The sequence below is a fragment of the Homarus americanus genome, unplaced genomic scaffold (assembly GCF_018991925.1).
Source record: "Homarus americanus isolate GMGI-L3 unplaced genomic scaffold, GMGI_Hamer_2.0 scaffold52687, whole genome shotgun sequence".
Taxonomy (NCBI): Eukaryota; Metazoa; Arthropoda; class Malacostraca; order Decapoda; family Nephropidae; genus Homarus; species Homarus americanus.
Window position 1 is genome coordinate 692,629 of NW_024734362.1, and position 17,372 is coordinate 710,000.

Below are 17,372 nucleotides of genomic sequence, written 5' to 3' on the forward strand. Positions count from 1 at the left end.
ATTATATAGATTTAATCCACACTGGAGGAGATGTCAGAGAGAGAGAGAGAAGAAAAGTTTAGCAAAGCCGATTACCGTCAACATAATGGCTGGGTGTGGCTATACGGTAACTGGTTCTGTACACAGATGACCTTCATTAAGGCTAAACTAACTCATAATATTTACAAATAACATAAATCATCAGGGTTTTTTTTAGTAGATATTGAATTCTTTTGAGATCAGTTTATTTAATCTTCTTAATTAATGTAAATTTCCTCAGCAAAAATCTGTCTTAAAACGAGGAAAACATTCATTAGTTCATCGTCACGTGTGCGAGGTAGAAGCGGACAGAGCGGACGTCCTTCCACTCTCGCAGCCAGAGGCAGACTGCGGCAGCGGCTATGAAAGGAACTAACCTTCAGGGGGCCACCGAGGCACCCAGCAACGTTCCGAAAAGCTTCAGATACTTTCATTAGTGGCCGGAGAGTTGTTGGTGTCTCTTTATGTTTTGGTGAATATCCCCGCGTTTTAAACATTATTTTGGGTCAGTAACAGATGGTCCTTGTACAACGACACATCAAACTTGTTGTAAAAGGTTTGTTCTAATTATTATTATAAGAAGGTACTCACTGTTACAGCACCTGCCTGATACTCTTCTAGTCCGTAAGAAATCCGATTGGCTGTTAGATTGTGACTCCACGGTCGTGATGAAATCCTGCATAGTGATAGGTCAACAAGTTGACGTCATGAACGTATGGGAGGGGCCTGAGACTCCTATTGGCTATGGGGCCGTGACGCAGCCATGACGTTGCATCAAAACAGAGGTACGTTGCGATCATGGGAGGTAAAGTAACCGATGAATATTCACTGGTTTCTCATTGACAGCGACACGATCGGCGTTGAGGATATATCAGGAAATATCAGATAACAGGATAAGAGGCGGATGGCTCCCTGGCTCAGTGACACATTACGCGCCGTCACAATGACCAATCAGATCGATACCACATCCATCCCCACTACAGTGTCTCTGTCTCTCTCTCTCTGGCCAGTCTCGCCCTCCTGGACATTATCTTTAACAACAGTGAATACAACATCTTCCACCATCGCTCAAGGCGTGATTACCCTCAAACATAAAATATAATTATTGTCATTAACTTTACGAATGTTGAGGAAGTTAATAAACGAGTTAGTGAGTGAATCAGTTAATTAACTTGAGGAGAGTAATTAAGACATCTTCGTGTAGGATAAATCTGTTCATCTTGAGAGAGTGACAGCGTGGTGTAGTGGGAGACAGTTCACACCAGTCAGGATATATACCAGCGTGTGAGGCCCTTCGCAGATAAGATGAAGTGCCTCAGTAACCTCGCCGTTTTCGCCATCTTCTGCGGCTCCCTGACACCCACGTCACTAACAGGTCAGTCTTATCATATTGTCGGGAGTCTTGGCGTCAGGAATCATAAATATCGTCAAGATCACTGGAGGAGAAAGACTCGTATTAACTCACTGTGAGAGATTTCGACACGAGTTTAACCACCCAAGAGTCTATCGTGGTTTAAGTGAGTCAGTCAACCACGTCCTCACATCTCCACCGAAGGGAAAAATCTTGAAGTTATGAATCTTTGAGGCTGTGAGACCAAACCTTAGAACATCGCAAGAGATAATCTGGCTACAGTAGTAGGGCCTCTGCTTGCTGTGCCTTATTGCATATCGACTTATGTAAACAGATTTAGGTCAAGGTAACGATCCCATGGCTGTACAATAACATCAAATACATAATATATTCTACAGAACTATATATTTGTAGTGAATATTCTGGTGATGCTAATACACAGAGAAAGTACTGTAAACCTGTATCTCTAACCTCTACTGTAATCACACGTGTCTGAAAATACTGTACTAACATCAAATAATTACTTGGTTCTTGAATCAGAATTTGTGAATCAATTTTCCATACGTGAACTGAATGTGTGCATCTGACAGTATCGTGATTTGTTCCTGTGTTTAGTTGCCTCAATACCCGCCTGTTCTGACTTCACTGGTGGGTTGTTTTCCTTACGTGAGGGATATTTATTTTTTTTCAACGTTTGACTTAACCCCTTGAGTACTATGACTTAATCTATTGAGTACGATGACTTAACCCCTTGAATGTGATAACACCGTACTCAAGGGGTTAAGTCATCGTACTCAAGGGGTTAAGTCATCGTACTCAAGGGGTTAAGTCATCGTATTCAAGGGGTAAATTCATCGTACTCAAGGGGTTAAGTCATCTCTCTAGTCTTCATAATTCTCTGTCTCTCTCATTTTGTCTCTTTCTCTCTCCCTTTTAGTCTTTTCTTTCCATCTCTCATTCTCTTCTCTCTCTCTCACTTCCTTTCGTTTCTATTTTTTCTCTATGCTCTCCTTCTCTATCACTCCCTCTTTCTTCTTCTTCTTTTCTATATTATCTCTCTCTCTCTCTCTCTCTCTCTCTCTCTCTCTCTCTCAAATAACTGACTTTGAGACACACAGTGAAAGTCATGCAGGGAGAGAGAGATTATCCGTGGCCACTGAGAGATTCTGGTGGCCACTGAGAAAGTTTTGTGGCCACTGAGAGATTCTGGTGGCCACTGAGAGAGTTTTGTGGCCACTGAGAGAGTTTGTTGGGTATGCAGTATCTTCGTTCAACTATGCCAGGTGAGACAGCGACACCACTCCTCCTCCTGAAGTACTGTAGAGAGGCGTGGACAAATGTTGTTTGGTATAGTTTGGTTGTTAACTTCTTCTGGAGGGAGGAAGGGTAATCCATCCTTCCCTTCCCTTTATTCTTCCCTTCATTCTTCCCTTCATTCTTTCCTTCCTTCCTTCTTCCTTTAATTTCTTCCTTTCTTTTCATCCCTCCTTCCATCCCTCCTTCCCTCACTACAGCTCTTCATGTGACCCTCAGAGTTGTTAATCATCAAATCTCTCACTCATTATCCACCCTCAAGGAACTCCTCGATAGATAAACTAGGGACTGACACTCGAAAGTTGCCAGCGATGAGGTGATACATAGACTAACAGACAGACAGATAGATGAATGTAGAGTTAACAGACCCGGAGAGAGGGGGGGGGGGGTTAACATGTATTGATAGTTTAGCTGATGGGTTGATAACTACTTGAATGGTTTGGTTTGGTTAGGTTAGGTTGAGTTTGTTTAGGTTAGGATAGGTTAGATTAGGGTGGGTTAGGTTAGGTTAAGTGCAGGTATACAAACAATGTACACTAGGCAGTACAGGTATACAGACAATGGTAAACAGTACGTCGACCTACAAAGGATATCTCAAGTCATGAATCAGAAATACAACGACCTTTAAAAAACTGTATAATCTTTCACATAAGGCGACAAAAACTTTCTCAACTGGCACAACTTATGGCAACTCATCCTGATACTTGAATATTGCGGTACCTTGGATGGCGTCATTATTGCCAAGATGCTCGTCAAATGGTTGCCAAGGTGACGTCAACATTGCCAAGTGGAGGGGAGGGCGGTAGTGTTGGTGACGGAGGAGGAGAAGGAGGAGGTGAGGAGAGAAGGGGAGGTGAGAGAAAAGGAGAAGAGGGAGGATGAGAGGGGGGCGTGGAGGAGAAGGAAGAGGGGAAAATTTGAGGAGGAGGAGACGAAGAAGAGGAGGAAGGGGAAAGGATGAGAGGAGGAGGAGGAGGCGAAGAAGAGGGTAGGAAGGGAAGGAGAAGATAAAAGGGGGTTGGATGAGGAGGAGGAGGGAAAGATGGTCAGAGTAAGAAACACCAAGTAACAAACATCAACAATAAAGGAGCGAAAGTTTCTTGTTAATGGCGCCAACAACGACGTTCTAGTTAGGTGAAATTCAAGTGGATGGCGGAGCAGTGTGCACAGGTAATGACGGTGGGCGCCAGGTACTGCGTAAGGCAAGAGAGGCGAGGGAGGGAAACCTATTAAACTAGGTGTCTATAACTCTCCCCCTCTCGCTCTCTCCCTCCCTCCCTCCTCGCTCTCCCTCCCTCCCTCCCTCTCGCTCTCTCCCTCAATCTCTCTCCCTCCCCGTTGCCCTTCCTATTTTCCCTCATTCCCTCCTTCCCTCTCGCTCTCTCCCTCCCTCTCGCTCTCTCCCTCCCTCTCTCTCTCTCCGTTCCCTCCCTCCCTCCCCGCCTCTGAACGGAGATAGAGAACGCCTGACATACATTCCACATGGCGCCCCGCAGGAGGAAGGAACGGCACTGTTTTGTTGCCACCATGATAACTGCGACTACAATCACCACCTACTATTACCCACCAACCACCACTATCACACACACCATCACCACTCACCACCACACACCATCACCACTCATCACCACTCACCACCACACACCATCACCACCCATATATCAGGAAAAAAGAGACAAAACCCAACCTTGTCGACATGATATCCAACAACAACAAAAATCACAACAAAAACAATAACAAAAGATTCTCATTAAGCGTCCGTAGCTGAGTTCATCACGGGGTAACAGGACGTGTGGGAGGTGAAGATTATTATTAACTCATTCATGATGCCCAGGTGAGTTAATTAATCCACGTATAATTATTACAACTTGAAAAAAAATTATATATATATATATATATATATATATATATATATATATATATATATATATATATATATATATATATATATATATATATATATAACAACCTCAATTAAAGTCAGTTCGCAACAGGTAGAGTCTCGGCTTTGATAGAGTGTAAATGGAAAATATTTTGAAGGTATGTGGAATGATCTATGTCACTGCCAGAAATATGACACACACACACACACACACACACACACACACACACACACACACACACACACACCTCAGGGGATTCGTAGGTTCAAGTGATTCGTGGGTTCAGGGGATTCGTGGGTTAACTGTACAGAAGGGAAGGAGACCATTGACTGTAACAGATGATGATGGTGATTAGACCAGGTGAAACTGTTACTGAGAACGACTGTAACTGTCTCGTTGCTTCTTAGTGCGTCTCTCTCTCTCTCTCTCTCTCTCTCTCTCTCTCTCTCTCTCTCTCTCTCTCTCTCTCTCTCTTTCTCTGTCTGTCAGTTTATTGTTACTTAAATGTTGTAATGTTTGAGGTTGTGATGTTGTAAGTCATACACAACACAGCAATGAAAGGAAGTAATGCAGTGAGAGAGAGAGAGAGAGAGAGAGGGCGACGAGTTAATTATAAATAAGGTGAATTATGATTACCAGGTGTAGAAGCACTAGAGCAGGTTTGACCACACACACACACTCACAAGGCCGTCACACCAGTCAGGTAGGATTGAGTGTGTGAATGAGAGCACCTGAAACAACATTATAAATAAAACTCTATCATTAACACATCAAAACCGAGAATCCGAGTTACGACACATACGCTTATCTGTACATAATGTTACGCTTATCTGTACTTATTTTACGCATTACAAACCAGCTAATAACGCGTACAATATACGCCAAGATCAACATAAGGGTTACAATGTTGGCACGCGACCCCGACATATAACATAATAGAGTTGACAAGTTATGTTAAAAATGAAAGTCGGTAGATCTCTCTCTCTCTCTCTCTCTCTCTCTCTCTCTCTCTCTCTCTCTCTCTCCACACACAGAAACAGAGAGAGAGAGAAAGGGAGGGAGAGAGATGTTTGTTAATGGAAAAGGAAATGAAAAGAAGAGGGAAGGGGTGGGAGAGGAAGACAATTTGAGAGTAAGAGAGGGAAAGGGGCAGGAGAGGAGAGGGAAGGGGCAGGATAGGAGAGGGAAGGGGCAGGAGAGGAGAGGGAAAGGGCAGGAGAGGAGAGGCAGTAGTGAGAGGGAAGGGGCAGAGAGGAGAGGGAAGGGGCAGGAGAGGAGAGGGAAAGGGCAGGAGAGGAGAGGGAAGGGGCAGGAGAGGAGGGAAGGGGCAGGAGAGGAGAGGGAAGGGGCAAGGAGAGGGAAAGGGCAGGAGAGGAGAGGGAAAGGGCAGGAGAGGAGAGGGAAGGGGCAAGAGAGAAGAAGGGAGGGCAGGGGAGGGGCAAGGAGGGCAAGTGTCTGGTGTTGAAGAGAATGAACGTCCTTGGAGTACCTTCAGTGTTATCATAAGAACATAAGAAAATAAGGAGTCTGCAATAGGCCGGTTGGCCTGTGCATGGCAGCTCCTGTCGAGAGTTACTACCACTCTCTATCATCCATGAATCTATCTAGCCTTCTTTTGAAACTTTCCAGAGTTCCCGCACTTACTACAAAGTTGCTAAGCTTGTTCCACTCGTCCACCACCCTATTTGTGAACTGCCTTCCTTATCTCCCCTCTCCTAAACCTAAACTTATCCAACTTGAATCCGTTGTCTGAGTCCCATCCCTGCTCGGATATTACAGGAAGAATTTTATCTATACCCTCATTGATTCCCTTTCACCCACTTTTGAATACTTCTATCATATCTCCCCGCACTCTTCGTCTTTCTAGGGAATGCAAGTTAAGTTTCTTTAACCTATCCTGATATGGAAGGTTTCCAAGTCCCGGAATCATTTTTGTCATTCTTTGCTGCACCGACTCTAGTGAATTTATATCCATTCTATAATAGGGGCACCAGAACTGAACCGCATAATCGAGGTGCGGCCTGACTAGCGCAAGATATAGCTGCAATAAGACCTCTGCCCCTTATTAATATTACTAACAATAATTTGTATATAAACCCAATACTCTCATTTGCCTTATTTCTCGAACATTAACGCACTGTTTTCTAGGCCGTAGGTCCGGGCTTACAAGCACCCCTAGGTCTCTTTCACAAGTCGACTTCTCTAGGTTGATGTTGTTAAGGCTGTATACATTATAAGCATTTGTTCTTCCAATATTAAGTACGCTGCACTTGCTGGTGTTGAATTTCATTTGCCATTTTTCAGACCACCCCTGCAGTTTATTTAGATCCTCCTGTAATGCATTTGCATCCTGCCCTGAATTAATTTGCTGCCCTATTTTGGTGTCATCCGCAAACTTGCTTATGTCACTGCTGATCCCAGTATCTAGATCGTTAATGTAGATTATGAACAAGAGTGGGCCTAGTACTGACCCCTGGGGAACCCCACTGGTTACACGGCCCCACTCAGATTTAATACCATCTACGCTGACCCTCTGCGTTCTATCGGTGAGCCATGATTTTATCCAATTTAAAACTTTCCCCTCGATACCATGAGCCTTAATTTTCCCTTGGTAGCTTCCTGATGCGGTATCACTTCGCACAAATGCTTTGCTAAAGTCTAAGTAAATAACATCGTAATTTTCGTCATTATCTACTACCTCGAAGACTTTCCTAAAAAACGTTAGCAGATTTGTTAGACAAGATTTTCCCTTTGTAAACCCACGTTGCGAGTCGTAGATTAATTTGCTTTTCTCTAGATGCGATCGGATGCTATCTGTTATAATTGATTCAAGAAATTTCCCCATTACCGACGTCAAACTGATCGGCCGGTAATTTGACGCTGTGTATGTGTATGGGGGCGTGTATGTGTATGGGGGCGTGTATGTGTATGGGGGCGTGTATGTATGGGGGCGTATGGGGGCGTGTTTGTTTACGTATGAGGGTGTGTTTGTTTGTGTATGAGGGTGTGTTTGTTTACGTATGAGGGTGTGTTTGTTTACGTATGAGGGTGTGTTTGTTTGTGTATGAGGGTGTGTTTGTTTACGTATGAGGGTGTGTTTGTTTACGTATGAGGGTGTGTTTGTTTGTGTATGAGGGTGTGTTTGTTTGTGTATGAGGGTGTGTTTGTTTTCGTATGACTCAGCCTCTCACCTGTTGGCCGTCCACGTTACTCCTCTACTGTTTTTTGTCTCGTGTGTGAAAACAATAAACCAGACAGGTGAATTTAATGTGTGGCTCAGGAACGGGTTTATTGAGGGGGGTGGTTAGGGGCACCATTATCAAGTGGCACCATTATCTAGTAGCTCAGTGGCACTATTATCAAGTGGCACCATTATCTAGTAGCTCAGTGGCACTATTATCAAGTGGCACCATTATCAAGTGGCACCATTACTAAGGTATTTGTTCACACCTTTGCACCTGATTCAAGAATTCACTCAAGGAGGCAGATACTGTGTTAATATTCAGTACACAAGTAATGCAATCTAGCCTTCACCTGGGCCTTGATATTGTGTGTGCGTGTGTGTGTGTGTGTGTGTGTGTGTGTGTGTGTGTGTGTGTGTGTGTGCGCGAGACTATAGGGAGACTTCAACTAGTGTATAAAGAGTGATCCAAAATATTAATGATTATTATACACACACACACACACATACACACACACACACACACACACACACACACACACACACACACACACACACACACACACACACACACACACACACACAGGGCGATGAGAGAGGTTCGTGACAGCACTTTGCACTTGTGTGGTGTGAGTGAATGTTAGTCACACCCGCGAAAGACACCACACTGGCGCCGCTGTTTCAAAGGTTAGATTATGTTTGGTTAGATTAGGTTAGGTTAGATTAGGTTAAGTTAGGTTAGGTTAAATATATGAGAACGTATCTAACCTTGTTGACTTGTGATGCAGAATTATTACTCGTTCAAAATGGCGTTAAACATCAACAAAGTAAATCAGGTCTCTTGATAGTTATAAATTGTTACTTATCATACTTAAGACCAGATTTTAGATACTTATTAAAGTATTAAGTTGGTTATAAAGTTCTCACAAGATTTATTTACGGTTTAGTTAGTCAGTTGAGCGTCTATCGTTTCTCACTGACGTTCGAGGAAGATTTTTAACATTACGCCTCATTACACATCCTGCCAGGCTTACCACACTAACGCTGCATTGACCTAACTCTTAACCACTTACGTTTGATTATTTGTTTATTTTTTTCTTCCTGTGATAAGTTAAACACTGTTGATTATTTACTTAATTGTTTGTTTGTTTAGATTTGTAAATTAATTTTCTATTTATTTTATTTTTTTTTTAATTGTATATAATAATTTCGATTGTTAATGAGACAGAGCAATTCACTAACTATCCCGCGTGGTTGTTAGAGGCGTAACTACGTCGGCCATTGCCTTCTTGCTAATCACTCTCTGGTAAGCTGACTGGTGGTTACCCAAGACGTGTGGCAAGACCTGGTGTGTGTGTGTGTGTGTGAGAGAGAGAGAGAGAGCGAGAGAGAGAGAGAGAGAGAGAGAGAGAGGTGGTGGGGTGAGAGGGAGGAAGATGGAAGAGAAAAGGATAAAGGGGGAGGAGGTATGGTGTGGTGAGAGGGAGGGAGAGGGAAGAGAGAGGGAGGGAGAGTGAAGAGAGAGGGAGGGAGAGTGAAGAGACAGGGAGGCACCACACGTCATTACTCACCTGCCACCTTAATTACATCATCACACACCTGAGCTAAAAGTAGTAGTGCTGGTCTTATTATTGTGAACTAACTCTCGTCCCTCTCACTCTCTCTCTCTCTCTCTCTCTCTCTCTCTCTCTCTCTCTCTCTCTCTCTCTACTTCCCTCACACACACACTCTCACACTCTCTCTCTTTGTCTTTATAAATTAAAAAATATATATATATCCTTCTTTCTATAACAGGACATTGCTTTCTAGGGCTGTGTACACAACCTCTGTCTGTCTGTCTGTCTGTGTCTGTCTGTCTGTGTCTGTCTGTCTGTCTGTCTCTTTCAAGTGAGGAAAGGTTGAACTTTAACTCTATGACACACTTCTCATCATCAGACAGGTGTGTTGTTCACGTTAATTAAGAATAAACAAAAACTTAATGTAAGGTGCAAGAAGTTGACAGCCAGGTGAGGTGATGATTCCCCAGGTATCTATCTATCTATCTATCTATCTATCTATCTATCTATCTACGCAGAGAGGGAAAAGAGGAAATGAATAAATTATCTAAATATAAATCAAATCAATCAAAAGAAATCAACATTGTCTATTTATTCAGTTTAAGATACAATGTTGAAATAAAACGTCAACAATACCACGTGGTCTATGTTTACGCCCACCAGCTGATGATGACACCTGGACACCATTGGCGGGATGAAGTGACAATCTCGAACGTAAACAAACCCAGCACAACATACTCCCCCAGTCCTTTTAAGTGACAGTCAGCTGATTCACATGTAAACAAAGACTACCGTACAATGTTCAAAGAATATCGTACCACGCTCAAAGACTATCGTACCACGCTTAAAGACTATCGTACCACGCTCAAAAACTATCGTACCACGCTTAAAGACTATCGTACAACGCTCAAACACTATCGTACAACGCTCAAATACTACCGTACAATGCTCAAAGACCTTCGTATCACACTTCAAAACTATCGTACTAGTTTCAATTGTCATACCACGTACAAACACCAACGCTCACTCTCCTTATCTGTTAAGCCTGGAGAGGAAAAACATCACTAATGTTTATAATCTGGAGATAATAACACGCGTCTTTCCTTCATATCTCTCTATACTTCTAACATTAAACACCAACACATCATTAACTGGTGTCTGGGTGTCTGGATGCGCTTGAAATCTTTGTTTACTAAGAACAAATTGTAAACAAACTCGCTTTCCGGAACGTGGATATATTTTAATGTCTTATCAGTAACACGACCCGGTTATATATATTAGTAGATGTTATTATGAGATGTGTGTGTGTGTGTGTGTGTGTTGAAATAGTATCATTACACCACAAACATTCAAGATATTAAACCAAATATAGATAGTTGATAATGGAACATATATTTTTTCTTCTCTTTTACAATCGAGTGAATTTAGGTCAAGAGTCAACAAATCATTAAACGATCGTATTTTTTCCCCCTCGTGTGTTTCTTCAAGAGACGCGAAGGAATGTCTGAATGTCTGTCAGTATTTAGGGGGGGGGGTAGGGAGGAATTCCAGGGTGATGAGTCGCTCGTAATAGCACCAATCCCACCTAATTCTGGCGTTACGTTATGATTGTGGCTCTGTCAATCGTTGTCTTGTCGTGTACTGTGTCATTGAGTGATTGACAGCGGTGGATTGGATAAATAATCACATTCTTGTTTGTTATAGATTAAAATGAAATCTCTCTGATTGGAATAGTTTCAGAATCGTATATAAAATTCAGTCGTACCAGAAACCATCACAGGAGCTCGTAAGATTCAGTCGTATCAGTAACCACCATAAAAACTCATAAGATTCAGTCGTACCAGAAACCATCACAGGAGCTCGTAAGATTCAGTCGTATCAGTAACCACCATAAAAACTCATAAGATTCAGTCGTACCAGAAACCATCACAGGAGCTCGTAAGATTCAGTCGTATCAGTAACCACCATAAAAACTCATAAGATTCAGTCGTACCAGAAGCCTCACAAAACCCTATAACACAACAACTTCATCTAACCTTCAGTACGGACTAAGAAGTAGGTCGATCACCATGAATCATCGGAGGAACACTTGAAAGGTATATGTAGCAATCATGTGGTACCCCCCCCCCTCTCTCTCACTTTACGATGCAACTGAGAGAGAAAGAAAAATAGAGAAAGAAAGAGAGAGAAGTTTAGTGAGATTAGGTTAGGTTTAGAAACACGTCATGCAGTGGTAGGTATTTAAGTAGGCAGGTAAATAGTTGGACAGGTAATCCGGTATTCTGATATTCATTTGACCAGGTATTGAGAGAACCAAATTGGGGAGGTTAGATTAGGTTAAGTTAGATTAGGTTAAGTTAGGTTAGGGTAAAAGTTAAGTTAACCTAAATTGACCCAATCCAACATAACGCACCCTAACCTAACCTAACCTCAGCCTACCCAGCTTGCCCCACCAGCTATTATTCAGAGGTCAACCAGTCTTGCATTCCCGGGTAGTAACTGTGCCAAGCGAGTATCAGGAATATATGTCAGCTGAAGGCCAAGAGTGAGTGCCTAGTTATGATGGTACAAACTGTATGATAAAACAAAAAAATAGCATTAGAAAGTTGTCAGAGATTATGTGGGTGTCAGAAGTGTGTCATGTGAGGGTCAAGAGATTAAATGGAAGTCAGATTTGTGCCAGGAAAGTGTTGATGTCATAGATCAAATGGGTGTGGGATATGTGTCAAGTGTCAAATGGATGTTGGATATGTAAAAAAATAGTGTTAGGATTTAGGTTAGGTTAGGGTTAGGTTAGGTTAGGGTTAGGTTAGGTTAGGTGTCAAATAAGTGCCACAAACCAGAACTAAGTTAACAGAAACTGGCATCAATTAAAGTGAATTGTGGGATGAGAACACACATACACACACAAACACACACACACACACACACACACACACACACACACACACACACACACACACACACATATATCCAAGTCATCTTCGCTGATTGAATTGGAGAAGAAAAATGAGTGTTGAGGCAACTTAAGTATTGCGCTGACCAACTGGCTCAGGTGAGGAGAGGGGAAAGAGGGAGGGAGGGGGAGGAGAGGGGAGAAGTGGGTGGGAAGAGAAGGAGGAGGGATGGAAGGTGGAAGGAAGGAAGAGGAGGAGGGAAGAGGGGAGGGGAGGAGAGGGGATCGTGCTTAGGGGTGGTGAGGGTGTGTGTGTGTGTGTGTGTGTGTGTGTGTGTGTGTGTGCCTGCTGTACCACTATGACTTGCCGTGTCCTCATGTGTGTGTGTGTGTGTGTGTGGTCACCGCGGATGACTTCACAGGAACAATTGTAATGCAAGCGATCTGTTCACTGGGGAGAGGAGGCAAAGGTGTACGTGTGTAAACCTTAACCGCTTGTGTACGTGTGTGTGTGTGTGTGTGTGTGTGTGTGTGTGTGTGTGTGTGTGTGTGTGTGTGTGTGTGTGTGTGTGTGTGTGTCTTCTTACTAACTTTCCACCTGACACAGATCTAAAGAAATACAACATTACCTGCGGCTCTTCCTTAATTGACTTTCTGAAGGTATGTATACATTTACCTGCCATCCAAAATACATTATAATACATCACCATTATCTATTACCTCATTTATCATCATTTACTATCCTTCTTCCTCCCTTTATTTACTTGTATGTCTTGGCATTATTTATTTATTTATTTTTGTTTACCTGTCTACCGTTAATTAGATAAACATTTTGTTATTGTTGATTTTAATATAATATATGCACACACACACACACACACACACACACACACACACACACACACACACACACACACACACACACACACACACACACACACACACACACACACACACACACACACAGTACTACTTCACAGCACCTGCGCATTATGTCACCTGTGAGGCATAACCCACCACGTAACGCAGACGAGGCTGAGAGCATTGCATCACAGCGTTACTTCACCAGAGCCCCTGTGTTCAACCATCAATAACTAACCTAGCTTACTGTAGCGTAGCCCGGCGTAGTCTGACTTTAGTGTGGCCCTGTGTAGCCTGACTGTAGTGTACTGTGGCCCTGTGTAGCCTGATTGTAGTATGTCCCTGTGTAGCCTGATTGTATTATGCCCCTGTGTAGCCTGACTGTAGTGTGGCCCTGTGTAGCCTGAACTGTATGCCCCTGTGTAGCCTGACTGTAGTGTGGCCCTGTGTGGCCTGACTGTAGTATAGCCCCCCTGTGTAGCCTGTCTGTGGTGTGGCCCTGTGTAGCCTGACTGTAGTATGCCCCTGTGTAGCCTGACTGTGGTATGCCCTGTGTGGCCTGACTGTGGTGGCCCTGTGTAGCCTGGACTGTAGTGTGGCCCTGTGTAGCCTGACTGTAGTGTGGCCCTATGTAGCCTGACTGTAGTATGGCCCTGTGTAGCCTGGACTGTGGTATGCCCTGTGTAGCCTGACTGTAGTATGCCCCCTGTGTAGCCTGACTGTAGTATGCCCCTGTGTAGCCTGACTGCAGTGTGCCCTGTGTAGCCTGGACTGTAGTGTGGCCTGTGTGGCCCTGACTGTGGTGTGGCCTGTGGCCTGACTGTGGTGTTGGCCCTGGCCTGTGGTGTGGCCCCTATGTAGCCTGACTGTAGTGTGCCCTGTGTAGCCTGACTGTAGTATGCCCTGTGTAGCCACAGACTGTGAAGGGTATGCCCTGTGTAGCCTGACTGTGGTATGCCTGGCCCTGTTTGTTGTAGCCTGACTGTAGTATGCCCCTGTGTGGCCTGACTGTAGTGTGGCCCTGTGGCCTGACTGTGTGGTGTGGCCCTGTGTGGTCCTGACTGTGGTGTCGGTAAGGTCTGTAAAGCCCATGGTGTGGTTCGGTAAGGTCCCTGTGTGTGAGCTGAGATGTTCGGCAAGTCCTTGAGATGTTCGGTGTGGTGTGGCCCTGAGATGTTCGGTGTGGCCCTGAGGTCCTGTGGTGTGGCATTGTGTGACCTAATGAACAATATATAGTCATTTTATATAGGATGATTTTTTAATTTGTGTGTGTGTCCCCCCTAAGATGTTCAGTAAGGTCCTGAGATGTTCTGGTAAGGTCTAGATGTTCGGTAAGGTCCTGAGATGTTCGGTAGGTCCTGAGATGTTCGGTAAGATTCTGAGATGTTCAGTAAGGTCCTGAGATGTTCGGTAAGGTCCTGAGATGTTCAGTAAATGTTCGGTTCTGAGATGTTCGGTAAGGTCCTGAGGATGTTCGGTAAGGTCCTGAGATGTTAAATAAGGTAAGGTCCTGAGATGTTCCGGTAAGGTCTGGGATGTTCAGTAAGGTGAGATGTTCGGTAGAATCACTGAGATGTTCCGGTAAGGTCCTAGGATGTTCAGTAAAGGTCCTGGATGTTCGATAAGAATCACAAGGATGTTCGGTAGGTCCTGAGATGTTCAGTAGATTACTAGAGAAGTAAAGTCCTGAGATGTTCAGTAGGAAGTCCCGGTAAGGTCTGGATGTTCAGTAAGGTCCTGAGATGTTCGAAATGGAGATGTTCGGTAAAGTCCTCACAAGATGAGTAAGGTCCTGAGATGTTCAAGTAAAGGTCCTGAGATGTTCGGTAAAAGTCCTGAGATGTCTGGTAAGGTCACAGGATATTCATTAAGAATCCTGAGATGTTCAGTGTTAAGGTCTTCTGAGATGTTCGTTAAGGTCTGAGATGTTCAGTAAAGGTCCTGAGATGTTCGGTAAAGTCCTGAGAGGTCCTGAGATATTCGGTAAAAAGTCCACAAGGATGTTCGGTAAGGTCTGAGATGTTCGTTAAAAGGTCCTGAGATGTTCAGTAAGGTCCTGAGATGTTCTGGTAAAGATCCTAGATATTCAGTAAAGTCCTGAGATGTTCCGGTAAAGGTCCTAGAGATGTTCCTGAGACTGAGATGTCTAGTAAGGTCACCAGAGATGTTATTCGGTAAGTCACCAGAGATGTTCGGTAAGGTCACCAGGATGTTCGGTAAGGTGGTAAGGTCCTGAGATGTTCGGTAAGGTCCTCCTGGAGAGAGTGTCTGGTAAAGTCCTGAGATGTTCAGTAAGGTAAGGTGGATGTTTGAGTAGTCCTGAGATGTTCAGTAAGTCCTGGGATGTTCGGCAAGGTCCTGAGATGTGAGAGTAAAGTAAGGTCCTGAGATGTTCGGTAAGGTCCTGAGAGATGTTCGTAAAGTCCTGAGAAAGTCCTGTAAGGTCCTGAGATGTTCAGTAAAAGTCCTGAGATGTTCGGTAGGTCCTGAGATGGTAAGGTCCTGAGATGTTCGGTAAGAGTCCTGAGATGTTGTGGTAAGGTCCTGAGATGTTCCTGAGGGAGTGTTCGGTAAGAGATGGAGATGTTCGGTAAAGTCCTGAGAGGTCCTGAGATGTTCTTCTGAGAGGTCCGGTAAGGGGATGTTTCGGTAAGGTCCCTGAGATGTTCGGTAAAGTGCTGAGATGTTCGGTAAGGTCCTGAGATGTTCAGTGAGATGTTCGGTCCTGAGATGTTCTTCTGAGATGTTCGGGTCCTGTCCTGAGATTCAGTAAAGTCCTGAGATGTTCGTGGCTCTGAGAGATGTTCGGTAAGGTCCTGAGATGTTCGGTAAGGTCCTGAGATGTTCAGTGTTCGGTCCTGAAAGTCCTGAGATGTTGGTAAGGGTCTGAGATGTTCGGTGAAATGTTCAGTGAGATGTCTGGTCCTGAGATGTCCTGAGATGTTGGTAAGGTCCTGAGATGTTCAGTAAGGTCCTGAGATGTTCTTCTGAGAGGTCTGAGAGATGTTCGGTAAAGTCCTGAGATGTCTGGTAAGGTCCTGAGATGTTCGGTAAGAATCCTGAGATGTTCTGGTAAAAAGTCCCTGAGATGTTCGGTAAGGTCCTGAGATGTTCGGTAAAGTCCTGAGATGTCTGGTAAGGAGATGTTCGGTAAGGTCCTGAGATGTTCGGTAAGGTCCTGAGATGTTCGGTAAGGTCCTGAGATGTTCGGTAAGGTCCTGAGATGTTCGGTAAGGTCCTGAGATGTTCGGTAAGGTCCTGAGATGTCTGGTAAGGTCGTGACTGTACTAACTCTCTCGGTTGACTACATATGGTTGGGTGATATTGGTGGCATCTTGCATCATAGGAACCCACCCATAGTATATAGTCAAGTGCAAGGTCGTTTGGTTACGGGTTGTGTTAAGTCTCTTTTGATTACGGGTTGTGTTAAGTCTCTCTTGGTTACGGGTTGTGTTAAGTCTCTCTTGATTACGGGTTGTGTTAAGTCTCTCTTGGTTACGGGTTGTGTTAAGTCTCTCTTGATTACGGGTTGTGTTAAGTCTCTCTTGATTACGGGTTGTGTTAAGTCTCTCTTGATTACGGGTTGTGTTAAGTCTCTCTTGATTACGGGTTGTGTTAAGTCTCTCTTGATTACGGGTTGTGTTGAGTCTCTCTGAGGGGCTCGTGTCTCTGTTTGGGTTCAGGTCGCCCTTCTTTTTCGACGTCCCTTCCCTTCCCTTCCCTTCCATTCCGTTCCGTTCCCTTCCCTTCCGTTCCGTTCCGTTCCGTTCCGTTCCCTTCGTCCATCCAAGTCCTCTTTTCCTCCTCCCTCTCCTACCCTCTAACCCCATACCACTCTCCTTCTCTTCTCTCTCTCTCTTTCTCTCTTCACCCTCACCATCCCCCATCACACTCCCTCGACTGCCTTGTTATTGTTAAATGTTGATAAAATATGGATGTTACGAGAGAGAGACAGACAGACAGAGATAATAAAGAGAAAGAGAGAACAAAATCGAATAATAAAAAATGATGAGAAAAGAGAAAGGAGAAAGAAAATAACTAAATAAACAGAAAAAATTAAGAAAATATAGAGAAAAGATAAGGAGAAAAAAAAAAAAGAAGTCACGTGAATACAACTCCACAACGTATGTGTTACCAACTCAGGCTTCACAATCGAGTCATTGGGATATGATGAAAGATACACTCCATACCTGATGAAGCAGTTATCTCTCGTTGGCAATACTGATGATGATGATTCCTTTACATTGAACTTATTATTTGTACGAATATTTTTTTTTATAGCTTTCGTTTATCTAGAAAGGTGGGAAGGAAG

At 43.8% G+C, this 17,372-nt stretch overlaps 1 protein-coding gene across 3 annotated transcripts in view; it reads left to right on the plus strand.

The window, feature by feature from the left end:
- Positions 1–1,001: 1,001 nt before the first annotated feature.
- Positions 1,002–17,372, plus strand: part of LOC121870240 (basic phospholipase A2 pseudexin A chain-like) — a 41,789-nt gene continuing 25,418 nt past the window's right edge. For all 3 annotated transcript variants that reach the window (XR_006089680.1, XM_042372025.1, XM_042372024.1), the window contains exon 1: positions 1,002–1,393. Coding sequence is in view for 2 of the 3 variants with exons in the window: in XM_042372025.1 (XP_042227959.1) it covers positions 1,324–1,393 (70 nt within the window). In the remaining variant the exon portion in view is untranslated. The remainder of the gene's footprint in view (positions 1,394–17,372) is intronic.